Raw genomic sequence first — 25,265 nt, forward strand, 5'->3', positions numbered from 1 at the left:
AATATATATATATGTATATACAGGGTTATTGGTAATTTGACGTATATCCGTTAGTAGGTGGTAGGGGTAATTATTAAATTATATTATAATTTAAGGGCAATAATTTTAATCCCCATATGCATAATCCAAAAGTGAACCATTTTTGAGTTTGCACGTTTTTTACCTTTTTTATCTGATCTGTCAAAAATGCAACTTCAAAAATTTATTTAAAAAAAGTATCAAATAAAATCTTTTTTTTTCTTTTGTTTTTTAAAAAATATTAAACACTGGATATTTGACACTATTTAAACAATAATTTTCGATCCTAATTTAAAAATTCGAGAAGGAAAACGAAATTATTTCAATATTTTTTAAATTTTTTTTCCTCAAAAATGCCTAAAAAGTAAAAAATAAATTTTGAAACTTGGCCTGCAGATTATTTTGAATACATAACCGTTTTCTTAGCGTTCCAAAAATGTACAAAAAGAAGGAAATTATTTCAAATCAATCGAAATAAAATGACCAGAAACGTAGTCGAACATGAACGAATTCGTACTAAAGGTTGTTCTTTAAAATACCCACAAAATTAATTAAAAATAACAACCAATGAAAAAAATCTTACTTACTTAATACAAGTTTAAAATAAAATTTAAATACATAAACAGTTCAATAAGTAATTTATAAGTAAGACATTTTCTAATATAGCCTAATTAAAGTTTTAATAAGAGAGTCTTCTCTAAAAAACTTAAACTCTACAACACACAGCATGTTCTACAGTGCATCATGCAGGATACTATCCTTATCCTCACGAAGAGATCCTTAAAAGAAGAGTTAGTAAGTCTTCGAGGAGGATAGGATTTTTGTGCAAACTCTTACACCAATGAGATGTCATTGTGGTAGTTTGTAATCTAATATTGATCGAATTTAGTGTCAAATGGTCTTTAGATTTCTTCGTTTGAATTATATTTCACTTAGTGTACTTGTTAAATGGCCATTCAATATATAGGTATTTTGAATAACATTATCTTATCTACGGTCTAGTATTCTGTCCCTAAACTATTAAATTTATATCTTAATATACAAATGAATTGTTTTGCTTTTCGAGTACAGAAACAAATACTTATAATTTTAATTATTTTAATCGACACTAATAGACACTTCCAATTACATCATAATCATTATCATTCCCTTCCCTTGGTCCCTTGCGATTTGATCAAGTTATTAATAAAACCCATAATTATAGAATTAATATACGAATACTTTATTTAATCCTTTTATTAAAATGGAAATACATACAGTTGTTATATATTACTTTATATAAAAAGCATTACATAATACAGTTAAATGCGAAATAGGAAACATATATTATTAAAGAACTAGAAATACAAACAAACATTATCATATACAAAAATTAATGTCCATAAAATAAAAAGACTATAAATGTAAAAACTTTGAAGAAAAATGTGTTTTTTTTTTTCAAGGATAACAGCTTTTTAGTTTTTTTTTCTCTTATAATTTTGTTTCATTTATTTTATTTAAGTGTGCGCGCGTGTTTGTTTCTGTTCACTCAATAGTCAGGGGCCATCTGAAAATCAGTGTTATCCAGCACAGCATATACTGACATTAACCCCTCGCGATCTACGTTGTATTCCTTAAATTTAATTATTTTCTTGTGTACAATCGTTATAATGTATATGTCTGTTTAGCAAAATAAATGGTTTAAATATAATTGTCATTAATATATTTTACCGAGTCAATGTCTTTGGGTCGTGGTAAGCACATACCATCAAGTGGTCCAATTTCCAGTCCACCTATACGTTTTTTATAAAATGAGTTGTATAAAACAACCGGAAAGAAACTCACTACATACTCTTTTCTACTAATGAAATAAAAAAGGTTGTTAAGATAAAATACAAGTTGACATAAATTTGTATATCCTCCGAAAATCAACAAAATACTAAATTGTATTGATATATCTTATTTAATGATGTTGCATTCCGTTTATGTTATATGTAATTTGTTTACATAATATCCAAGTATGTTTATTGATGATTTAAAAATGAAACTAATATTGCAGTATCAGAACAAGATGTATTCAAAGTACAACATTAAGAGAGCATTATAACTTAAGAATTTACCTTAAGATTAAAATTTAACTTCAAGTTATATTTCAAGTGCAAATCTTTCAATGCCTATTTACCATTGCGACTAACACGAGGACTTTTTAAAATAACTAGGGGCTGAAGTGACTGCCTAGTTGTATAGAAGCGTAGCCTTTGCGTACCCAGCTGGAGCACTCTTGTCCCGGAGCTTTTCAATATTTCCGTGACTGGCACTTAAGTGGTTTAATTAAAATTTTAAGCGTTTATAAACATTTAATGTTTGAAAGCCTCATTATAATAATATTAAATTACAAAAAAAGACAAAAAGGCTACGTTTTAAAATAAATTACATACTTGGAACTTTCTTAAGGGCCTAATGCCTTGATCATTATATGTAAGCTAATTTTTATTTTCTTACATACCTTCTATATTTAACTGATTCGTTAATCTGGTAATGATGAGGCTGCAAATACACGACCAGTAAAATCAAACGCCTATTTTATATCCATGTAAGGAAATTTTTTTAATAGCCCGGAAGTTAGCAAGTTGGCCACCATCCTGAGCTTAATTTTGCAGCGGTATTTTCAAACAAAAAGGTCTGATACCTAAGAATGGCTGTCTGAAAAAGAATAGGAAGTGAAAACATAATGTTTTCCCACCATAGGAGGACCAAAGACAAACAAACAACATTAGATATCTAAGTTACGCGATATCATTGGACGAGAGCTTGGATCATTATTTGTAATAATCATTGTGGTTTCCGAAAGATGCTGTTTTAAACGTCTATAACTGTGCAAGTTAAATTCTCTCTAATATTGCTCGATTTCATGATGATCAAATGAACAATCATTATTTTTTTTTCTTACTTTATAAATATTTGTATAAAACATACAAGATAATCATTAATTTTAAATTAAATTAATAAGTTTTTAGCAAATGGTGTAGAGAAAAAACATTACCCAGATACACGAACGTATCGGACACCCATCTCCTAAATAGGGATTACCCACTAAAAGGCATCCATTGCGAATCAATTACTTTTTATTAGAAGCTAAGCCCATCTGATCCATGTGTAAAGTGACGGGTTCTTTATCGTGTAGTGAACATTAAACAGATGCCATGTAACAATATCTTATTTCATTTATTTTCAATGTGTACGATCTGCAAGAAATGTTTTATGATCTCGCTTATAAACGTTATTTGATTAAACCCTAATCTTTTATTGCAAACTTCGTGGATCATCGAAATGTTTTTGAACAGGTATGTCTCCTCGAGACGAGGTCTTAATCTAACAGTGTGACGTTTACAGGCAATTACTTTCCCGACCACATCGCCCCATACAACTTGTGTGTCTACGCACCTGTCTACGTAGTGTCTAGCTAATTAGAAATTCAAATAGCTGGATTTCTTTTTAAGTCAAAACATCATAAGTAACAAATTGCAAAATTTAACTGTCGATTTTAATTTCAAAAAGTCATATGTTAGTTTATTTTTATTGATGAATTGAATGTTTTGGAAATATCGTTAAAGATTGGTCTATTAGCATGTTATGTATAGTGTTGATTTAAATTGTAATAGGTTTTAATTTCAACTACAAAAAGTCATATATCACTATGAAAACAGCGGAGAGAATAAAAAACAATAAGTATTATGCTCTATTGCACAAATTAATTCACGTACGACCTTTCCACTATTACGATTAGATATTAAATCTTTCCTTTGAAACTTGAAGTATTTCTAAACAATTAAATTTGGTGATTTTTTTGTAAACACTTTTAGTACTGGTTACTATAAAATTTTGCGTGATTCTAAATTGACTTCAAATTTTGGATGATATTTCATATGTTATTTTTTATTTTATACTGGTATATTATAACATTGTTATAATATACCAATTATTTGAGTCGGAATCGAAGATTGCGATACATTCTCTGTTTTTTTTTCGTAGATCGAAACCTTTTCCAGTCGCGAATCTGACTTTCATTTGACTGTTTTTTCATGAATTGAAATAATTTATGAAACGTTTTTTCATAAATACGTATTCACAATTTAAAACTTCTGAGTTATATTTATACGTCTTTTAGATTATTTGGTAATACATGTGCTATACTTTATTATATTATTTATAAGTTGACGAGAATTTTCCGTTCTTCATTAAATTTAAAGACTTAAGGATTTCTTTTAGTTTTCCTTTTAAACTTTGCGAGAAGCCTTAAAATCTATTTCATAATTTAAGTTAGCTGTTTTGTAAATACATGCAAAAGACGCGATGAATTTTTGTGTATTTTCTTTAAACATACAAATACTTCTCTCACTAAAATCAGTATTAGATAGTTTATTATAATTCTGTGAATCAATTACCGACGCATATCCACTACCGTACCTTATAGTAATATAATTGCAATCACATAACATTCAATAAAAAAATATATCATAACTTTAAAGCAACCCCTGACATACATTGTAAACAAAAACCTCAGACACGTTAATTTTATATTATAAAATTATTTAATGAATATAACAAAACAGACTATATCATAACCTTCGTAAAAGATTATACATAGTTACTTAGCAACGTGAATAAACTACCAAGCGAGAGCGAAGCTGACACGACGCGTAGGAAGCGACGAGGGAATGAATATTTGCGTTATTTTCCGTTCGAGTTTCAACAGATAATTGACGCTTTAAATTTCTTGGGTTTGACTGCACGCACAACCTGCGTTCTAGCGAGGACAACAAACTTGTCACACCCTGCCGGACACAAACCTACGGTAACTCTTTCACTGTGAAAACCGTCAAACTCTGGAATGCACTAACAACTCATATACGGCAGTCTAGATCCTTGGCAATATTTAAGCATCGTTTGAGAAACTATTACCTATCTATAATAATATATGTAGTTTATAACTATGTATATATATTTTGATATATTTGTATGTGTGTATTATTGGGGTGTAGTTATGTGTAGTTTATTTTTATACCTCAATATAAGTATTATTTATTATATTATACTTTTTATCTTTTTTCTATATATTTTTCTTCACTTATCTGTTTTCGTTCTAAGCTCCTATCACCAAAGGTTATCTGTGAGAGATGTATGTATATACATATATATCTAATGTTTTATATATTACCATGTTTTGCGCAATAAAGCATTTTAAATAAGAAACATATATATACTAAAAATACACATATAATGTAAAAATAATTAAGAACTTAACCATAATTACCTCATTTTTTTTAATCGTACAATACTAATTTCGTCCTATTGGATGAAATTTTAATTACTTAATTATTTTTATTTGTTTATAAATTAATATTTAAACTGTTAATGGCACAACAATCTGTCCTTACTAATTATGTTTTACTTATTTGTAGACTCGATTGATTTGTGATTTTATTTTTTATGGTATAGGTTGGCTGACAAGTATATGGGCCACCTGATGGTAAGTGGTCACCATCACCCATAGACAATGACGCTGTAAGAAATATTAACAAATCCTTACATCGTCAACACTCCACCAACCATGGGAACTAATATGTTATGTTCCTTGTGCCTGTAGTTACACTGGATCACTCACCCTTCAAACCGGAACACAACAATACTGAGTACTGTTATTTGGCGTCAGAATGATGAGTGGGAGGTACCAACCCAGACGGGCTCACACAAACCGCTACCATCAATTTTCATTCCATATCTTTTTTATATGATTTATAACTGTTTATCTTCAATAATAAATAAATAATAATTTTACGCTTGACACGTCAAATCTAAAACGGATAAATTAAGAAGCGCAACTACTTAAATTATAACAAGAGGAGGCCCGCCTTCGCGCGGGTGCAATTTTATAAAAAAGAAAATGAGAAGTACGCTTATCAAGAAAATGTTCAACGTAATGCGACTTTGTTCACTTTAATATTATATATAGAGGTTATATTGTAAGGAGTTTTCATACATCGTCATTAAGAAAACTAACTCAGAAGTAACATGACATTTGCTTGTCATCGGTTGGTTTAAAATTAGCATTATTGTTATGTGATTGTGACAAGTGGTTGCTTTATATTTTACTATCTGGTATAAGTATTAACTATTCAGTTTGATAAATTTTCTGCTAGGTGGACGGATTAGCTATTGAGCTACTTAATAGTAGGTGATAGGAAATATTAAATATTTCTTACCACAGCGATACGGCATCAACCTGGATACAAACATTGTATATCCCTTATGCCTGTAGTTAGTGAGTACTGAGTACTATTTGGTTGTAAGATATGTGATAAGTGGGTACCTGACAGGCTTACACAAAACTCTACCAACAAGTTTAATTTATATTATTTTATTAATGCTCTATATAAAACAATATATATATATTTTAAATGATAATAAGACAAGTTAGAAACGAATGTATACGACCCTTCTAATAATCAATATTATATTCTAATAATGAGTTCCTGGAATAATTAACGCTGTCAAGTTTAAGAGATTGTCAAATATGATTACTTTTATAAAAGTTGTACAAGATTCAAGATATATACAATCGTGAAGGCGCGCCCGTCCTGGTTAAATTATTATTGGCCTGCATTAGAATGAGTGAGCGACGATACATGAGTATTAGTATAAGTATGTGTGTGCAAGATGTACCTAAGATTAGTATGCGTCAGACTGCTAAACAGTAAAGTAGTAGTAGCACAGCAAAGAGATAGGAATTAGATATTTGTTTATTTTATATTATCATTCAATTATCCGTGGAAACACACGCCTTCATGAGTAAAACGATTTATTATTATTTATTATATAATAGAGATAAACAACTCATATTTTACCTGGCAACAATTTATTTGTATAGCATTTAAGTTACGCGAATTTCAACCACGAACGAAAACGGAAAAACATACCCTTTTTATGTCTTCTTTAAACGCTCCAAATTCTAAGAAATGATTGAAAAATAATTATGCCCTCAACTAGTCTCGTGGTTCAATCCTGCATGATTTTACTGTATCTTATAAATATAAAGCTATGAATATGGCATAAGATATACCCTTAGTAGTTACAGTGTCAAATATTATAAATGATAATATCTGACATTCAGTAGATGGCAATTTAGGACAAAAAAACACAACAGACATAATAAAAATATTTAATATGTTCAAATCAAAGAAAGCAACAAATATTTGCATAAAAAATATATATTCTAGCGTTTTTACAAGAGTGTTGCGTCATATAAAACCTATGTAAGCCCAATGCGCTCAGATTTCGAGCGAAACGTGACAAATTTGCGTCCCGAGCTGACGGTCACGAGAAATAAATAAAACATACAGAGTTGTGACAATATTTTCTGAGAAATAATACTAACCCTGTATTATTATAATTCAAATCCAACCGGAAAACATATAATACACAATTTTAAAATACTGGCTCGTACAAGAACTTTTAAATTATCGTTTAACAATGTACTTAGAGCCGAGATGGCTCATTGGTTAGAACGCGTCCATCTAAAACGATGATGGATATTCATGTGCTTAATTTGTGTTTTTAATTAATCAGGAACACATAGCGAGGAAACCTGCATGTGTCTAATTTCATAGAAACTCTGCCAAATTTTGTATTCCACCAAACCGCATTGGAACAGCGTAGTGGAATATGTTCCAAACCTTCTCAAGGGGAGAGGAGGTCTTAGCCCAGCGGTGGGAAATTTACAGGCTGTTGTTATTGTTGTTATAAACTACTTAGTAATTACTTTAAAGATACCACCGATTCACAATGAAAATTAATTGTGAAAAGCCGGCAAATTTCAACGAATAATCTATCCCAAGAAGACATAATCCAAATATACAATAATTGACATTGAATTGACGCAATATCATTGGCTAAAAGCTTTAATCATCCATAATATTCATTACGGATTTGCATTTTTAACGTCCACAAAACTCTTATCGGAACTTCGGACGTAAAATTAAATTGAATATAAATAGTTAAGTGGAAAAACCTTGTATTATAAATAAAGATCTATTAATCAAAGAAGCCATTAGAAAAATCTCATGGAATATGTAAAACTAAGGTTTATTTATCTTCATTCCTTCTTCGTTTGGAATAGATAATAAACGACTTATTTCCTCCAATTATGTTATACAAGCATTTAACTCAAATAAAACTACGTTTTAAAAACCTAAACTTTTTTTACCGATTTCTAAAGTATCAAGGTTATCAGTTTGGTATATGTATATATGTAAGCGCTTAATTTGCGTATGTCCAATAATTTCTTCGAAAGTAAAAATCCTATTGAGATGATTGTTTTAACCTAATTTCACCCACACACTTCAACTTCGAGAACAGCGCAAGTTTCATTAAAATCAGTCTAGTAGTTTCATGGATATATTTTTTTTTCATTAGTTTACTAGCTATTTGTAATTTAATTTAAGACGGTTTATTTTTTTGAATAAATTATTGATTTTATTTATAATCTATTTATAATTGTGTTGGATTTTTTTAAACTGAAATTTATTATGTTTCGATTCATATTTAAGTTAAGATACAAATGTAATGTCTCTGAGGAATTTTATAAACAAGATTATTAATAAAAATAATACTTAACCCCAGGTAGGATTTATAGACTAGGAGTTTGAAGCTTAGTGCTATAAGTTTAGTTTAGTTTCTTTGGTTCCTGTGTTTATGATTCACCGTCGAGTTTACTGATACTTAGTTTAGCTCTTCTCAGTGATTATTTTAAATAAGTATTGAATTAGTTTACGTAAAATTAATATCATTGATAATAAATTACTTATAACTTATATGCATATAACGAAGCGTAATACAATTATTATTTTAAAGGCCAAACAGGCACAGATTATACAAGTAATAATGTCGTAACTATATTTTGACAGCTTACTGTCAAAATATAGTTTTACCCACCTTCAAAATTGTCTAACACAATTTATCAACAACAAATGCGTAACATCTGAGGTGATGTTTATTTAAAATTAAACAAAATACAATAGAATCTATAACCTCATATTATGAAATAATAATAATAAATTAAATTAATTAAAATACTATTGTACTGTCGCCAAAAGTGTTTACAGTATCTCAGCTCTTTCGACGTGGTGTAACTTAAAACTTAGTCACAAGAGTTCCCACACCTACCCATATTAACTTGTAGTGACTTAAGTTGAAGTTAAATAAGAGCTTGTCGAAAAGTCAAGTATGACGACTGCTGGTCACATGCATGCACACAAACTATGAAGTTATTATATATAGTAAGACCAATTGTATGACCTGATTTAATATTATTTTATTTTTAAAATATTTAGGCAAACTATACGGCCACTTGATGTAAAGTGAAATACGTTGCCACTTTAAGAAATATAATTTCTCATTTAAACAATACGTTACCATGGAAACAGATCCAATGTCCCGAGTGTGTCCTGAAAATCACACTATACCTATAGTTCTCTAAGTTTTCAAACCGAATCATAACAATGCTAAGTATTGATATAGATATAGATAGATATGCGATTAGAAGGTAGGTACCTAACCAGACGAATGCCTACCATCAAGTTATATTAGCTAATGAATACGTCTGTTAGGAAATCTTATTCACCCCATTTGATATAGAGGTGACGGGTGTTTAATATAATATAGGAAGGTATCAAATGAACACTATTATCTTTTTAAATAGTAAGATTAAACAATTTTCGCTGCCGATCTTAAATTTATGACTTGAATATACCTGATATGAAATTGTTCGCATAGTATGGACAATATTGTGTGCCGTGAAATTCGCCCGCAAGTGTCTTTATTCGCCAATTTACTTACATTTGCGCTCCGCCCGCGTGTCGTAAAGTAATATTATCCACTGCTGGGCGAGGGCAATAGTGCCTCTTTTACGGGCCGCGAGCGAACGTCACATGGGAAATTATTTGACGTGGCGTTTAATGGATTTTTGCCTACATAACATGCTACCTCCCGCCAAATAAAAACACGACTATACAAAATACTTAAATAGCTGCAAGCGTGTTTGCATACAGATAACATTTTTGTACAAGAATTTAAATTTTAATTACGACGCAGATATTTTATATTAATATTATTAATATATTTTTAATTTCTTTTTAGTAGGTAGGTAGGACAGGTGGCCACTCGAAGCTGAGCAGTTCCGTCAGACATAATAATCATCCCTTACCTCGTCATTACACAACTAAACTATACTACTTCTTAGTATTAGTATCTATAGAAGACCCCTATTATACAGACGGGCATAAGGCCTTAGCAATAATATATGTGTATATGTATTGTTTCAGAGTACACCGTGACAAGCTTAGAGCTGTTGGAGCTCCGGGTGCCGACGCACGTGCCCCTGGGCACGAGGCCGTCGCTGTCATGTCGCTGGCGACTCAGCCCCACCGACATTTTGTACTCCGTCAAATGGTACAAGGACGGCAAAGAATTCTTTAGACATGTTCCGCGCGATGTCGAACCGAGAAGAAAATTTTTGCTGCCTGGAGTTGATGTAGAGGTAATGATGGTTTTATAAATTATAAAAAGTTAAAAGATTTGTTAAGACTAAAAAGGAGTTACTTTATATACATATTAAAAATTTAGAGCAGGACTATGATGATAGATCGAAACCTATGCATAATTATATTTATCCGCATATTCGTATAATCGAGATGTTTCGGTATTTCATGAAATTCAATGGCGTGACAGTTCACGGGCGGCCATGTTTAACGTTTATGGGTGCATTCAGAAAGTGTGTTCTGAATAAAGTTTGGGTACAGTAATTAGTAAATTGAATTTTAATTTGTATTAATTTTACCCAAGCGAAGCCGGGTTTTCTTGTAAGCCATAAAATAAGACTTATGGCTAATTCCCACTACTTTATTATGTCAATCAAGTAACACATAATATATGAACGAACCCAGTGTCATTGCATTGCGGACAAGGCCCTTAGTGTATGACACTCTAAAATTACGTAATGTTTTTTTTTTTTTAAATAAATTGGCTTTAATTTTAATGTTTTATTTAAAGCTTAATAAAATATTCATTTACATAAGTACATTTACAAAAGCAATTTTATATTTCTTAAACAGGAATAAATATGGTTTCGAATAAAAATAGCGACTGTAATTGCAAAAGGTCATATGTAAATATTGTACACAACGCCATGACATTTCCTTATGTGTTATTATTGTATGTCATCACTTTGTTGACTCTGCCATTTTTATGGTTACGAATAATATAACGTTCAAATAAACGAAATATATGAACATATTCTTCAATAAACAAAAATCGAGCAAGTTCGAGAGGTCTTTTTGATGAGGGGAACACTCGATGTGCGATGAACATGACATCTACTAGCCTAGTTACTTAAAACAAACCTAATGATGTAGACATTTTCTTCCATACATTCCATAATAAAAATATTAAAATTATACAAATATTTTTGAGTACCATAAAACACCACACACACACACATACCATACACACACCTTACACACAAACACGGTACAGTTTTGCAAAACTTTTTTTTTTTTATTTTCCCATCCCAAAGCGACCCGTACTTTAAATTCATTTACGTCGCACGTACAATTTGGGGTCAAAGAAATTCTTATGTGTACAAAATTTCAACTTAATCGAATATCTAAATAATTTCCTTAACTATATATTATATATATATACTTAATCGATGCAGTTGATATTAAAATACCGACACACGACCGTTTCTATAAGATTTCCGTTTTTCATTCGGACCTACGGAATCCCTAAAAAACGTAGTAACACATGACTTTTTGCAGTGTTCAATTGGAAATATTTTTTTACGTAAGACTCTAGTACTTTAATAATCACACTGAATATACAATTATTTAGGTCACATAATTATGATCAGATCAGTAATTAGGCAGCATGGTGCGTTCTTGGTACGTTGCATCAAGAACATTCCAAGTTATTAAGGTTTCTCAACAATAAAAGAGCTTAATTACAGCTGAAATAAGATTTTACTGAATTCTATTCTAAGATACTTAAGGCCTATATGAGAGTCGTGATGATCCTGTGAACGACGATCGTAGTTTTAAATCTAAACGCACTAGATTACATATGGAGAACTTGTGTTTATAATTCAGTTCATATCCGACATTAAGGGAAAACATCACGAGGAAACCTGTTCTGGATGAAATTAGCCTCGAGTATCAGGATCACGATTACAAAAACAAAGCGCTAATGTAATGATAAATATGATCGAATTTTCTAAATTAATTTTACTTGGTCGCTGCATTTGTGCAAACCCGTCTGCTTAGTTGGTCATTAATGTTCTAACACCAAAGGAGAATACTTAGTATTTTTGTGTTCCGCTCAGAAGGCAATTATTACTTATCCTTCGCTTACCTAAATCAGAATATCGAATAACTTTATTTGTTTTGCGCTTTGCGCAAACCGCTCGGGACCAGCTTACCACATATAGCGCCACACATTATTGTGCATTAAAATGTCATTAAATATATTGATAATATCATAAAACATGACTTTATTTTCAGTCGAGATGGCCCAGTGGCTAGAACGCGTGCATCTTAACCGATGATTGCAGGTTCAAGCCCACCGCTGATTCATGTGCTTAATTTGTCTTTATAATTCATCTCGTGCTCAGCGGTGTAGGAAAACATCGTGAGGAAATCTGCATGTGACAAATTTCATAGAAATTCTGCCACATGTGTATTCCACCAACACGCATTGGAACAGCGTGGTGGAATATGTTCCAAACCTTCTCCTAAATGAGAGAGGAGGCCTTTAGCCCAGCAGTGGGAATTTGAAGGCTGTTGTTTGTTTTGTTTGATGTTTTTTAATTTATTTAGTACAATACCAATTGAAATACATATTAGATGGATAAGACATCGTTTCAAACTCAGATAATATTTTATAACTAATTGTAATTATCTTAAGTTCATATAAAATAGCTTGTTTTTAATCGAACCGGATCACGAAATAAGTAAGCTAAGTATTGTCGTTTGTCGGTAAAATTTGCAATAAGTGGGTGATATTTACCCATTCGGGTTTACACAAAGTTCTGAGACAAAGTTTTTTTTTAAAGTAAATATTGGACAACACCACATACATTACTCTGATACCAATGTAAAGTAGCTAAAGCATTTGTGTTGTGGTAAATCAGAAGAAACGACGGTACCACATTTTACTCTTTAAAAATCGATCATTCTCTTTGTATATTGTTTGATAATCCCATTATTTTTCAATGACGGCTGTTAACCCGTGACCAACGCTAATCCAGTCGCCGCCACTCCATCTACTTCACACAAGCGTACTGAAGACCATATTGTAAATCTTTTAAGCATCAAATAAAGCTATAGACGACATCTGCGACGCACACATTATTGTTACTATGGATATACCCTGGCTTGTGAATTGCCCCCTATTTTCCGAGAACATTATTATAATGTATGTACTTTGATAATATTTATATAGTATCGTCAATTTATTTATTATTAACTAGCTGAACTACTGGCGTTGCTTCTGTGATATTTGTAAATCTTTACCTATAGCACACTGGCCATCATCTCCATTTTATCCCCTTAAAGGGTAAATTAAAAAAACTATCTTTTGTCATTCCTCAGGACTCACAAAATTACATCTTAATTATTTTATAATATTAGTTGTCTCCTTTCGAATGTCAAATTAAAAATGAAAGAGAAAACTCGGTGTTTAACTAAAAATCATTAAACATTTACATTAAATAATTGAAACTAAATAATATAAATTACTGATTATGAAATACAATGTACCGGTAACAATTTAAACTGCCGGTATTACCACGATTACACAAATACTAATCCTAAATAAACAACGTATTAACATTCATTTTTAATCCCTATTAAACAAATAATATTCTGAATGCGGCTTGAAATAATTCATCAAAAACTTTGTCCAATAATTGATGGTTTAATTTTTTTCTGATTATATAGACATTTCAACATGCAACTGATTCTTATTAATAAGAGAGGTCACTGACATTTTTTTTCCTATAGTATTACGGCAAAAGCTGTATCAAATCGATAAATTCTAATATCTTAAATCCGACAATATCGTTTGACGTCGAATTTTTAAAAATGTCAGCTATATTTACAGTGATTTCCACGAAAGACAGTTACGTTACAACTAGTATACTGTTCATTGCAGAAGTATATTAGGTCATTCGCACGTTGCGCGGCCGAAATATTGAACGCCCGTTTGACAATTGCCTCGGAAACCGCAATAATTCGAAAAACGTCATTATTCTGCACTTCTGACTCATTAACTTTTGTTATTGTAAATCATAAAACAAAAATATTAATTCAGTGTACATAATTTACAATTATTTTGTCATAACTAAACTACGTGTTAAGTACGTAGTAGATTAATTATTTGTTATAGATTTTATTACTTAGCAAAAATAATATGTAATACATTCCATTGATATTTTCAATATAACAAGAGAGAAAATTCACCAAAAAACTAGTTATTCTGCATTAATAAATAAGTTACAAAATATAATTCCAGTATTTATGTATTTTTTCTTATTTCGTTTTTAAGTATTCGCTATTCAATCGAATATACAAATGACCGAATACCTAAAAAACTCCGCTTACTAACTGACATTTCGAAAATTGGATTAAAAACTTGAACTTATGGACTTAAGAAAATAATGTGTTTTAAGCATCGAAGTTGTCGCCGGAACGTTGAAAGTCAAATGAGAGTAGATATATGTAAGTAGTTGAGTTGATTATAGTTTACCTCTTAAACAAGCTATATCTAAATTTAGATATGGTTTATGAAGTGATATAATACACGAATATTACCATCAGTTAGTTACGTAACTTAGTGGTAGGGCTTTGTGCAAGCCCTCCTGGGTAGGAACCACCCACTCATCAGATATTTTACCGCTAAACAACAGTACGCAGTATTGTTGTGTTCCGGTTTGAAGGGTGAGCCTGTAGTTACACTGGCTCACAGTGTAACTACAGGCACAAGGGACATAGCATCTTAGTTCCCAAGGTAGGTGGCGCATTGACGATGTAAGGAATAGTTAGTATTGCTTACAGCGTCATTGTCTATGGGTGATGGTGACCTCTTACCATCAGGTGGCCCATATGCTCGTCCGCCAACGTATTCCATAAAAAAAAACTTTATGTTTTTTACGTCAGTCAAACTATGTATCCTATTATGATATTCCTATGAAAATATGTTACATATATATAAATCCTTAACCACAACCTTAACATTTATTAAATTAATTATTGTTCGATATAAGTATCTTATTATAAATCTGAAGAGTTTGAATGCGCTGTTATCAGTAAGTTTATTGAGAAACCCAACCCGTTAAGATTGCCCGAACAGCCTGTTTATTGTAAGTAAGGAAAGGTAGGTGAAAGATCAGACTAATTTAGATAAAAGAAACACACACATAGATTTAGGATACAGTTCTTGAAACTCAGTCATAATACTGAAACGAAATAAAAATGTTTTTGTAGGTAAATACTAGTCGCCGTGTGGTCGAAATTCGACGGTAATTCACTGCTTTAAAAAAAACATTATACGAATATTTGCGTAAATAACTTTGTTTGCTCTACATAATAGGGTTGTTGAGGAAGTGATTATGAGGAAAAGGAAGAGGAATTGTCACGCGCAAATTTAGAGGTTGAGGATATTTTTCGAGAAAGATGTATGCGGATAAGGAAGTGGCTACTAGCTGACCCAACCGAAAAGCCCTTGTCCTGTCTGTACATAACATACATACACTAAAAATTGTTAAACTATTTTCAAAACACACAATAAAGGATTATCAAAATCGGTCCAGCAGCTATGAAGGAGTTCAATAACATACACAACAAAAGCACACAAAAAAAAACTATAAAAAGCTAAACTAAACTTTCATTTCCATCGTTACTATTTGGTTCAGAGGCTAGTGTTTCGGCTAAGATAGAATCTACAATATTACCAGGCAGGATGTGTCTACTACAGCTTCAGATTCCTCATAAATTGCTCTTAAATTTTGAGGAAGCGATAGCGGAAGAGGATTTTGAATTTTTATTTATGAGGACGTGGTATCGGTTGAGGAACCCAAACTATTGCGGAACTTTCGCACTATGAGGAAGCGGAAGAGGAATCCTCAGCAACCCTACTACATAATATTTAAAGTTAATATTTATAAACGATCCCTTGCTTTATTAGATTTTAACATTGTTTATACATTTGATTATATTTGAATGTAATGTATAATTTGACACCTTATTTCCAATCCAAACCAATCCATCAGCCCATTTCCGTCCACTGCTGGAAATAGGCCTTTCCAATTGCACGCCACTAAGATCGTTCTTGGGCTAATCGCATCCAGCTCCTGCCAGCCGTCTTGCATAAGTCGTCACTCCACCGTGCACACCTTATTTACTTATTTAAAAGGCTTCACTTTCCCTTCGTGTACCTTTTAGAATGCACAATGGATTGCGTTACACGAATATTTATATATTAAGTAATTTTACACAACATAATTATATAACCCTGTTAAAATCGAATGTGTAGCTGCTTCAGTAGAGCTGTGAGATAATAGTATCCTTTTACAAATTGTCGGTGTATTCTGGAATAGATGAACAATAAAGAGCCTTTAGAGGTCACATTATTAATTAATACAATTGAGAGTTCATCCGTTTACTTAGATCTCGGCAGCACTTTTCACACAACCAGCGGATATTACGGAGTGAAGAGGCAGACGCGTAAACAAACTTGTATAAAAAGCTATTCCGACTTTCCTCCAATTAGTTGCAACGTTTAACCCTTACCGACTAAAATACACAAAAACATTACTCTACGAGTATAACTGACTCCGCTATTTACCGTGAGAAGTTGAAATATAATTTTGTTTATGTTAATAAATCATTCTAAAATTAGTTGTAAAGCTCAAATAGACTATCATATACGAATTATCTGAATTTTAAGCTGAATACGAACACGAGTAATAACGGGCATTATGAAAATTATGTTATAAATATCTTTTAGTAATATATTAGCAGTTTTTAGAAACAGATACTTTTAGGACTTTTTCCATGTAGTTAAACTCTAGAACATTGCAATGAATTCGCACGAACACTTTTTTCCATTGGCCAACAAATCTTTGCAAAGCTCGCCTTAATATGTAGCTTATTAGAGAGAGAGAGAGAAAGTGACATATAAGATTCTGTCTCCTGCTGACTTCTCCAGCTAAATATTACTGTTCCCATAAAACCACCTACATACCAGAACATTGTTAAATTTCATGTTGAAACTAAATATATTTGTAACTTAGTGATTTATGAGAGTTCTCTGCCAATTTAATTAAAGTTTTCAAAACAAATGACAAATATAGGTTTCATTACGATGTTTTCCTTCACGACAACACATAAGTTGTAAACACTAATAAGTTACAAATACAAGTTCATGAAAAATTTGTGATTTTTGTTTACTTTATGAATTGTGTACAATGTTCATACACTCCATCCTTGTAGCCTAATGGGATCAGTAGTTTCGCGAATATTATTCTATTTCTTAAATCTTTGAATTATCAGAAATGAAATTTTCAATAATCTCCATCAATCACATTAATTTAAAATCACTTATAGGTCAATCAAAACAATATATATTTGTATATCTTAGTTTCACTTTAATAAATAAATAAATAAGCCTTTATTCAGACACATTTTGCTACATTTTACATTGCTTAAATTATCACTCTAGTGACTTGACATCGACAACTTAGTCTGTATAGAAGGTGGGTTATCAGGGTGGCGGCGAAAATGACGATACGTTATATAGGAAAACACTTGTAATGCTTGTTACAACGGTTACAATAGCAATTCCCGATATATTTAAAACTGGCGGTATTTATACAAAAACATCTTGACCTAATTTAATACTAAATTCACAAACTTAAAAGATAATATTAAACATTGTTTATCTTAATTATTCTAATGATTATTTACGGACAAATATTATTTAATAAAACAGGATTATGTAACATTAAATATTAAAGATTTAATATATTACACCGGAAGTTGATAAGCAGCAGATAACCTAGCCAGATCAGTAAAATAAGATTCTAGTAGTTTAATCCTTACATTATACATAATAAAACTAAATTATTATAGCATTGATTAATCGACATAATTTGAGAAAATATAAATAACAAGCACTATTTATTAATTGCGCCGGAAGCTGACAAGCAGAAGGCGCCATTAATAAATAGAATAATATATAATAAAATGTTCCAAGTATAAACAAATATGAATCAACTATTTATTTGATTATGAAATTACTAATTAAATTGTTGAACAAAAGTTTTAGTCTATACTTATAAATAATCATCAAGATGTAGCCGTATATGTAGGACCGGAAGTACTAATTGATAACATTCGGCCATCCTGCGTATGCCGTGTCCCACGGCGATCAGCGCTGCTATTGCCACCTGGTTTGTCACTGCTGTACGGCACCTGAAATTGACATGTCTAAGCCGTAATTAAATCTTGTATTATCTAATTTTAAGTATACAACTTTTATTTATCTTGGATAACACAACTTTTATTCATCCTCCTTCACACAGTCCTCGTTTGTCTTAGCTCACACAGTTTTTATTTATCCTATATCACACAGCTTTTATTTATCCTCCATCACACAGCTTTTATTTGTCCTACATCACACAGCTTTTATTTGATCTACATCATACAGCTTCAATTTATCCTACATCACACAGCTTTTATTTGTCCTATATCACACAGCTTTTATTTGTTCTACATCACACAGCTTTAATTTATCCTACATCACACAGCTTTTATTTGTCCTATATCACACAGCTTTTATTTGTTCTACATCACACAGCTTTAATTTAATGTAATTTATACAACCTCTATCCTAAAGTAGTTCGCTTTTTTTTATCGGATAATTGATAGAAAGAATAGATAAATATTTTGTATAACAGTTTATTTTTCTCAATACAATATTTGTTCTACACAAGTTTTGTTTTATAAATCTCATAACTTTGTAATAATAAAATAAATTTTAACATATTTATTTATTCACTAACATATATGATTATTAATTAACTTTCTAATAAATCTATCAAGTCGTCCCTATCAACCTCATGGTCACTGCCGCTGCTATCATCGGGAATGGAAGAATTGTAAGGTCGGAGGACTTCACCGCGAACAACAGCCGTAAATTTTCGATAACCTTTCATGCCTTTAATACTACATATTGTGTAGCGATCTAACGAGTGTTCTGCTTTGCTTACTCTATAGGGTCCTGTATATAACCCATTAAGTTTCCTAGTTATATTAGTGCTTTCTCTGGTTATTCCCCCCTTCCAAAGTACCAATTGTCCCACTGAGTACTTAATGCACTTTTTATGAGATCGATCAAACCTATCCTTCATTAGTGTCATATGTTTGTCAATACGCAATTTAGCCGCGTTTCGCCTTTCTTCTAACGCTTTTGCCTGGCTTTCGAAGTCATTGGGTTCCCCACTAGGGTATGCCGGTAAGCGCGAGTTGGAATGCCCAAATAATAACTTAAAAGGAGCAAAACCAGTAATTGCATGAGGAGTGTTATTAATGCCCCAAACTATATCAATTAGGTGGTCATCCCAGGTGCATTCGCTATTAGACATTGTATTTAATCCATTAATCAAGGTTCGATTTACCCGTTCCACCTGGCCGTTCGACCTAGGACTGGCAATGGCGTTCAAAATATGTTTAAATTGCATTTCTTCTGAAAATTGTTTGAAATATCGACTAGTAAACGCCTTGCCTCTATCTGTAATAATCCTGTGAGGATTTCCAAACTGCGAAATAATATCTTTTAATTGTTTTATAGTTTCTATGGAATTACAGCTTTTAACAGGTTTTGCAAATACGAACTTTGTGAACGAATCTATGACAACTAGTATATATGCGTTTCCTTTACGTGTCTTTACAAATGGGCCTAAATGGTCAACGTGTAGCGTGTGCATTGGGATAGCCACCTTTTCAATTGGATGCAGTTCACCCTGCAATTTGCCGTGGTCCCCTTTGCCGTAAGCACATTGAAGACATGACTTAATATATTTTCGAATAAATCTTGTCATACCCTCGAACCAAAATTGTGCCTTAATAGTTTTTTCGCATTTGTCAAAACCAACATGTCCTATCTGGTCATGAAATTTTTGTAACAATCCCCATTTTGCCAACTTAGGTATAACGAAACGGTCCCCGTTAAAAGTTTTTCTATAGAGAATGTTTTCTTTTAAAGCATAGTTAGCAATAATGTTTTTATTGTCTGTACCATTTCGTAGCTGAGTTAAAAGAGACTGAATATTTTCGTCTTGCAATTGTAACGTCACAAGCCAATCAGAGTTATCTATTAATAGGACATGATCCTGTACTGGATTCCTACTCAGGGCATCAACGTGTCTCATTCGATCACCAGATCGATACTCGATTTGTAGATCATAGTCTTGGATTGAGAGCCACCAGCGGGCTATACGGGGGATTAGGTCTTTTTTTACTAGAGTTGTCCGTAATGCGGCACAATCTGTCACTACAGTAACGGGAATCCCTACGAGATAGACTCTAAAGCGCTTCAGGGAATCTACAACTGCTAATGTCTCCAGCTCATAACTATGGTAGAACTGTTCTTCCTTACTCGTCACCCTACTGAAATATGCAATTGGTTTTAAGATGCCATCGCTTTGGTATTGCAAGAGGATACCTCCTAGCCCTAGCTTACTAGCATCGGTATGAAGCTCCGTGCGAGCATTCCTATCATATATACCTAACACTGGTCTCTCGACAAGACGGTCTTTTAACGTTTGAAATGCAGTTTCTTGGGTAGAGCCCCACGTCCATGGAACATCTTTTTTTGTTAACTGCGTGAGAGGTCTAGCTATTTCAGCGAAACCGCGAATAAATTTCCTAAAATATGATGATAGGCCTATAAACTGTCTTACTTCATGTACGTTTCGAGGTCTCCTATATTCAGCTACGCAACTAATCTTAGCCTGTCCTGGTCGCACTGTGCCTGCAGTTATCTCATGACCTAAGTAATTAATGCTTTTCTTTAGAAACGAACATTTGCCGAGATTCAGTTTCAAATTCGCTTCTGATAAGAGCTTTAATACATTATCTAGTAATTTAAGACCGTCACCAATAGATGATGTAGGTAGCATGACGTCATCGAGATATGTAGCTATGTCATTATCTAAACTACCTAAAACGATTTTGATTAGACGTGAAAATACAGCCGGTGCATTCGCTAAGCCAAATGGCATTTTTAAAAATTCATATTGCCCAGATGGTGTAACAAATGCCGTTTTGTGAATAGAGTCTTTAGATAATCTAATTTGATAATAGCCTTGTGCCAGATCTAACGTTGTAAAGAAAGATTTACCAGAGAGGCGGGATACCTGATCGTCTATATGTGGCAGAGGGTATCGATCTTTAATAGTGCGTGCATTAAGAGCTCTGTAATCTATACATAACCTATAATCACCACCTTTTTTCTTTACAAGAACCACTGGACTTGCATAATCAGACATAGAGTTCCTTATTACACCTGCATCAATGAGATCTTGAACCTTTTCATTTACAATTTCATTTTCTTTATGAGACAGTCGATAAGGCTTGCAATAGACAGGCTCCTCAGTTTTGGTTTGAATATGCATTTCCAGTACATCTGTACATCCTAAATCTTTTGTATTTTTGGCAAATAAATATCTGTATTTATTCAGTAACCGTAACAGTTGACTACAATTATCCCTTTTTAAATCGCCTACATCTATATCAGATAATTGCAATTCCTCGACAGTGGATTGGTCAAGTATCATAATATTCGTACTACTTTGTAAACTATCATGTTTATCAGTAACAATTTCCGCGCGTGCTATTAATCTATTCGGTTCCCATTCAATAATTTCGTTTCCGATATTAATTATTTTTAAAAAGCAATCTTTCGACCTTACAAGTCCCCCTAAAATTACATAGGACATACAGCCTAACTCAACATATACAGAACTCACAAGATATGTTTCATTACTATTAGTATCGATATAAACTTGCACCAAAGCAGCACTTTGTTGTGGTATTATACAACTGTGTCTCAAATACACTGGAAATTTTGTTATAAAGTCTGTATCACATAGTTTTATATCACTGAGGGTACTTTTAAAATTATCACTACTACCAATAAATTTAACAGAATTTTGTGATATAATTAAACTGATATTAGGTTGATTTATCATTGATTGTCCGATTATTAAATCTATATCACCTATATCGTAATTGGTTAATTCTACGAATCCACTTAGAACAACATTGTCTATGTGAACATCCACGTGGGATGTTCCCAAAGAGGTCGAATGTGCACCTCCAAAACCTCTCATTGTAACAACGGACGGCTGAATTTTTAGTTTTAGCTTATCAGCATATGCCATACTGAGAATATTTAATTTGCTGCCCGTATCTATGTATGCGATGAGACTACAACTATTAATTGCCACTACCTTTTTATACAAATCTATGTATATGTTGTATGTTGTAAATAAAACATCACTTACTTTTTGATGTGAAGAGCTGGCCGCATGCCAGCAGCTGGCAGACGTGTGACCCGGGCGATGGCACACCTCGCAGCGTGGCACCTTGCAGTCCTTTGCTTCATGACCTTCTCTTCGGCAGGCGTAACATTTCTTCGGTTGAAAGTCACTCCCTCTTGCAATTGTAGCAACGGCGCCCGCTCTTCGCCACGTGGTAGTTGGTCGCGGATGGCTGGCTTCAATTTGTCGGTAGTTTTCCAATGACGACAAATACCCGTAGTATAGTTGCTGTGGAGTACTGCATTGGAAAGCTTTCGCGTTGGCTCTTATTTCCATGGGTAGACCTCGAATTATGCACGAAATTGCAGACTCGCCAATGATATTGCATTTTTTTAATAAGGAAACCTTGTCGTGGAAATATTTTGTCATAGTTTCCGTATTCGTTTTCTTTCTAGCAAGCATAGATTCAGCAGATCCACAAAGTCAGTAGAACGTGGGAACGCGGTCTCTAAAGCGTCCTTCCACTCCATCCATGTGAGATCATAGTTATCCAGATCGTCATACCAGTCTCTAGCCGACCCTCGAAGACGTATCTGCATGATGAACTGTCGATCTTTGTTGTCCCATCCATACACGTCGCCCAATTGGTCGATCTTATGCAACCATCCCTTGACGTTGCTAGATTTTTCATCCGGTCGGAACGTTGGAATAACCTCCGCATCGGTTTGGGTGACACGCCGCTTCTTATATCGCCTGTGTTTCTCCAAGATCTCTTCGTCATCGGATGAAGAAAAAAAACTTGATGATTCGTCGCTGTCGAGTACAGCGTTCTCGCAGCGTCTCCTTTGCTTTGTACCAAGTCCGTCGATATATGGGCCAGACATCATCCCACTTCTGAAGTATAGAAGGTGGGTTATCAGGGTGGCGGCGAAAATGACGATACGTTATTTATTCGTGCGCTTTCTAATGGTTCTGTTTTGTATTCTGTCACTTTTCCTGACATTCAACATGCTCCTCTCCATAGCTGTTTGGCATGTCTTAATTTTTTCATTTTGCGCTTTGGTGAGTGCCCAAGTTTGACAGCCATAAGTGAGTACTGGCAGCACACAGGTATTATATAGCTTCTTCTTTACAAACATCTTAGTTTCTTTATTTTTCATAACTTCTTTTAGTCTCCAATAACTTTTCCATGCGTTACCTATTCTTGTGTCTATTTCTTTTGACATTGAATTAGTTGATGAGATGAGTTGGCCTAAGTAAGTGTACTCTTTTACATATTCGATGGGTTCACCATTTAATACAATAGGGTCTTCGGTCGCGTTTGTCAATACTATGGTTTTAAAGGTATTCATAGTTAAACCAACTCTGCGGCTTTCTATATCCAGGTCCGTTAGCATATTTTGGAGATGGGCACTTGATACAGCGAATATAATTATATCGTCAGCAAATCGTAGGTGGGTAAGCTGTTCTCCATTTATGTTTAACCCATAGTGGTCCCATTTAACTTTACGAAAGACGTTTTCTAAAACCGCAGTAAATAATTTGGGAGATAGGGGGTCTCCTTGGCGTACGCCTCTGTTAATTTTTATTTCTTTTCCCTGTTTTTCTAACTTTATTTTAGCTGTACTGTTTGTGTATATATTTTTCAGAATTCTTATGTATTTATATTCAACTCCTTGGTTTTTTAGGCTTAACCAGATGCTTTCATGTTCAATTGAATCGAAAGCCTTGTTGTAATCTATGAAGCAACAATAGAATGGTACATTATATTCTCTATTCTTTTCAAAGACTTGCCTTACAACGTGTATGTGGTCTAGTGTTGAGAACCCCGCCCTAAATCCGGCTTGTTCTCTAGGTTGGTTCTCGTCTAGAGTTCTAGTTATTCGGCGGAGAACAACCTTTGCAAATACTTTGTATATATTGGATATTAGGCTGATAGGTCTATAGTTATTTATTTGACTAATATCACCCTTTTTATAGAGAAGTATTATTGTGGAATTCTTCCACTGAGATGGTATTGTTTCGGTTTGTAGTATGTCGTTATAAATGACTTTTAGTATAGGTGCAACAACTTTCTTACAGTTGATTAGTAGTTCATTGCTGATGTGGTCGGGTCCAGGGGCTTTGTCTGTTTGCTGTGTTTCAATGGCTTTGATTATTTCTTCTTCTAGGATAGGTGGTACACCGTCGCTACTAGTTAGATCGGTTTCGTCTAGGTTATTTTTCCTGGAATATAAGTCTTCGTAGAATTTAGTAGCTATTGACAATACATCTGGTCTTTTAGTCTTATCCATAGAATATTGGTCTTTCATTTTGGGTATCCAGTTTGTCTTATCCTTTAACAGCTTAACAGCTCTCTTGATGCCTCCAGTCTTGATGATATGTTTCTCAAAAACCACACGTCTAAGGCGTTCTCTGTCTTTATTAATTTGTGTTTTTATTTCTTTACTTACTTTGCTTATTTCTTCCCTAATACTTTTTGTTTTGTTTGTAATATTAATCAAATTCAACCTTTTTTCTAGAAGTTCATTAGTTTTATGAGACAAGTTTTTCTTCTCGTTCGGTTCGCCCTTGTTATTCTCTGATTTTGTTGTTAGTATTTCGTGTAGTACATTAT

The 25,265-nt window shown here is 32.9% G+C and overlaps 1 protein-coding gene across 1 annotated transcript in view; it reads left to right on the plus strand.

Moving 5' to 3' along the window:
* Positions 1-25,265, plus strand: part of LOC124531744 — a 90,958-nt gene that overhangs the window by 54,535 nt on the left and 11,158 nt on the right. The window contains exon 3 of the mRNA XM_047106257.1: positions 10,377-10,591. Coding sequence (XP_046962213.1) covers positions 10,377-10,591 — 215 coding nt within the window. The remainder of the gene's footprint in view (positions 1-10,376; positions 10,592-25,265) is intronic.

This window comes from Vanessa cardui, chromosome 8 (assembly GCF_905220365.1).
Source record: "Vanessa cardui chromosome 8, ilVanCard2.1, whole genome shotgun sequence".
NCBI lineage: Eukaryota > Metazoa > Arthropoda > Insecta > Lepidoptera > Nymphalidae > Vanessa > Vanessa cardui.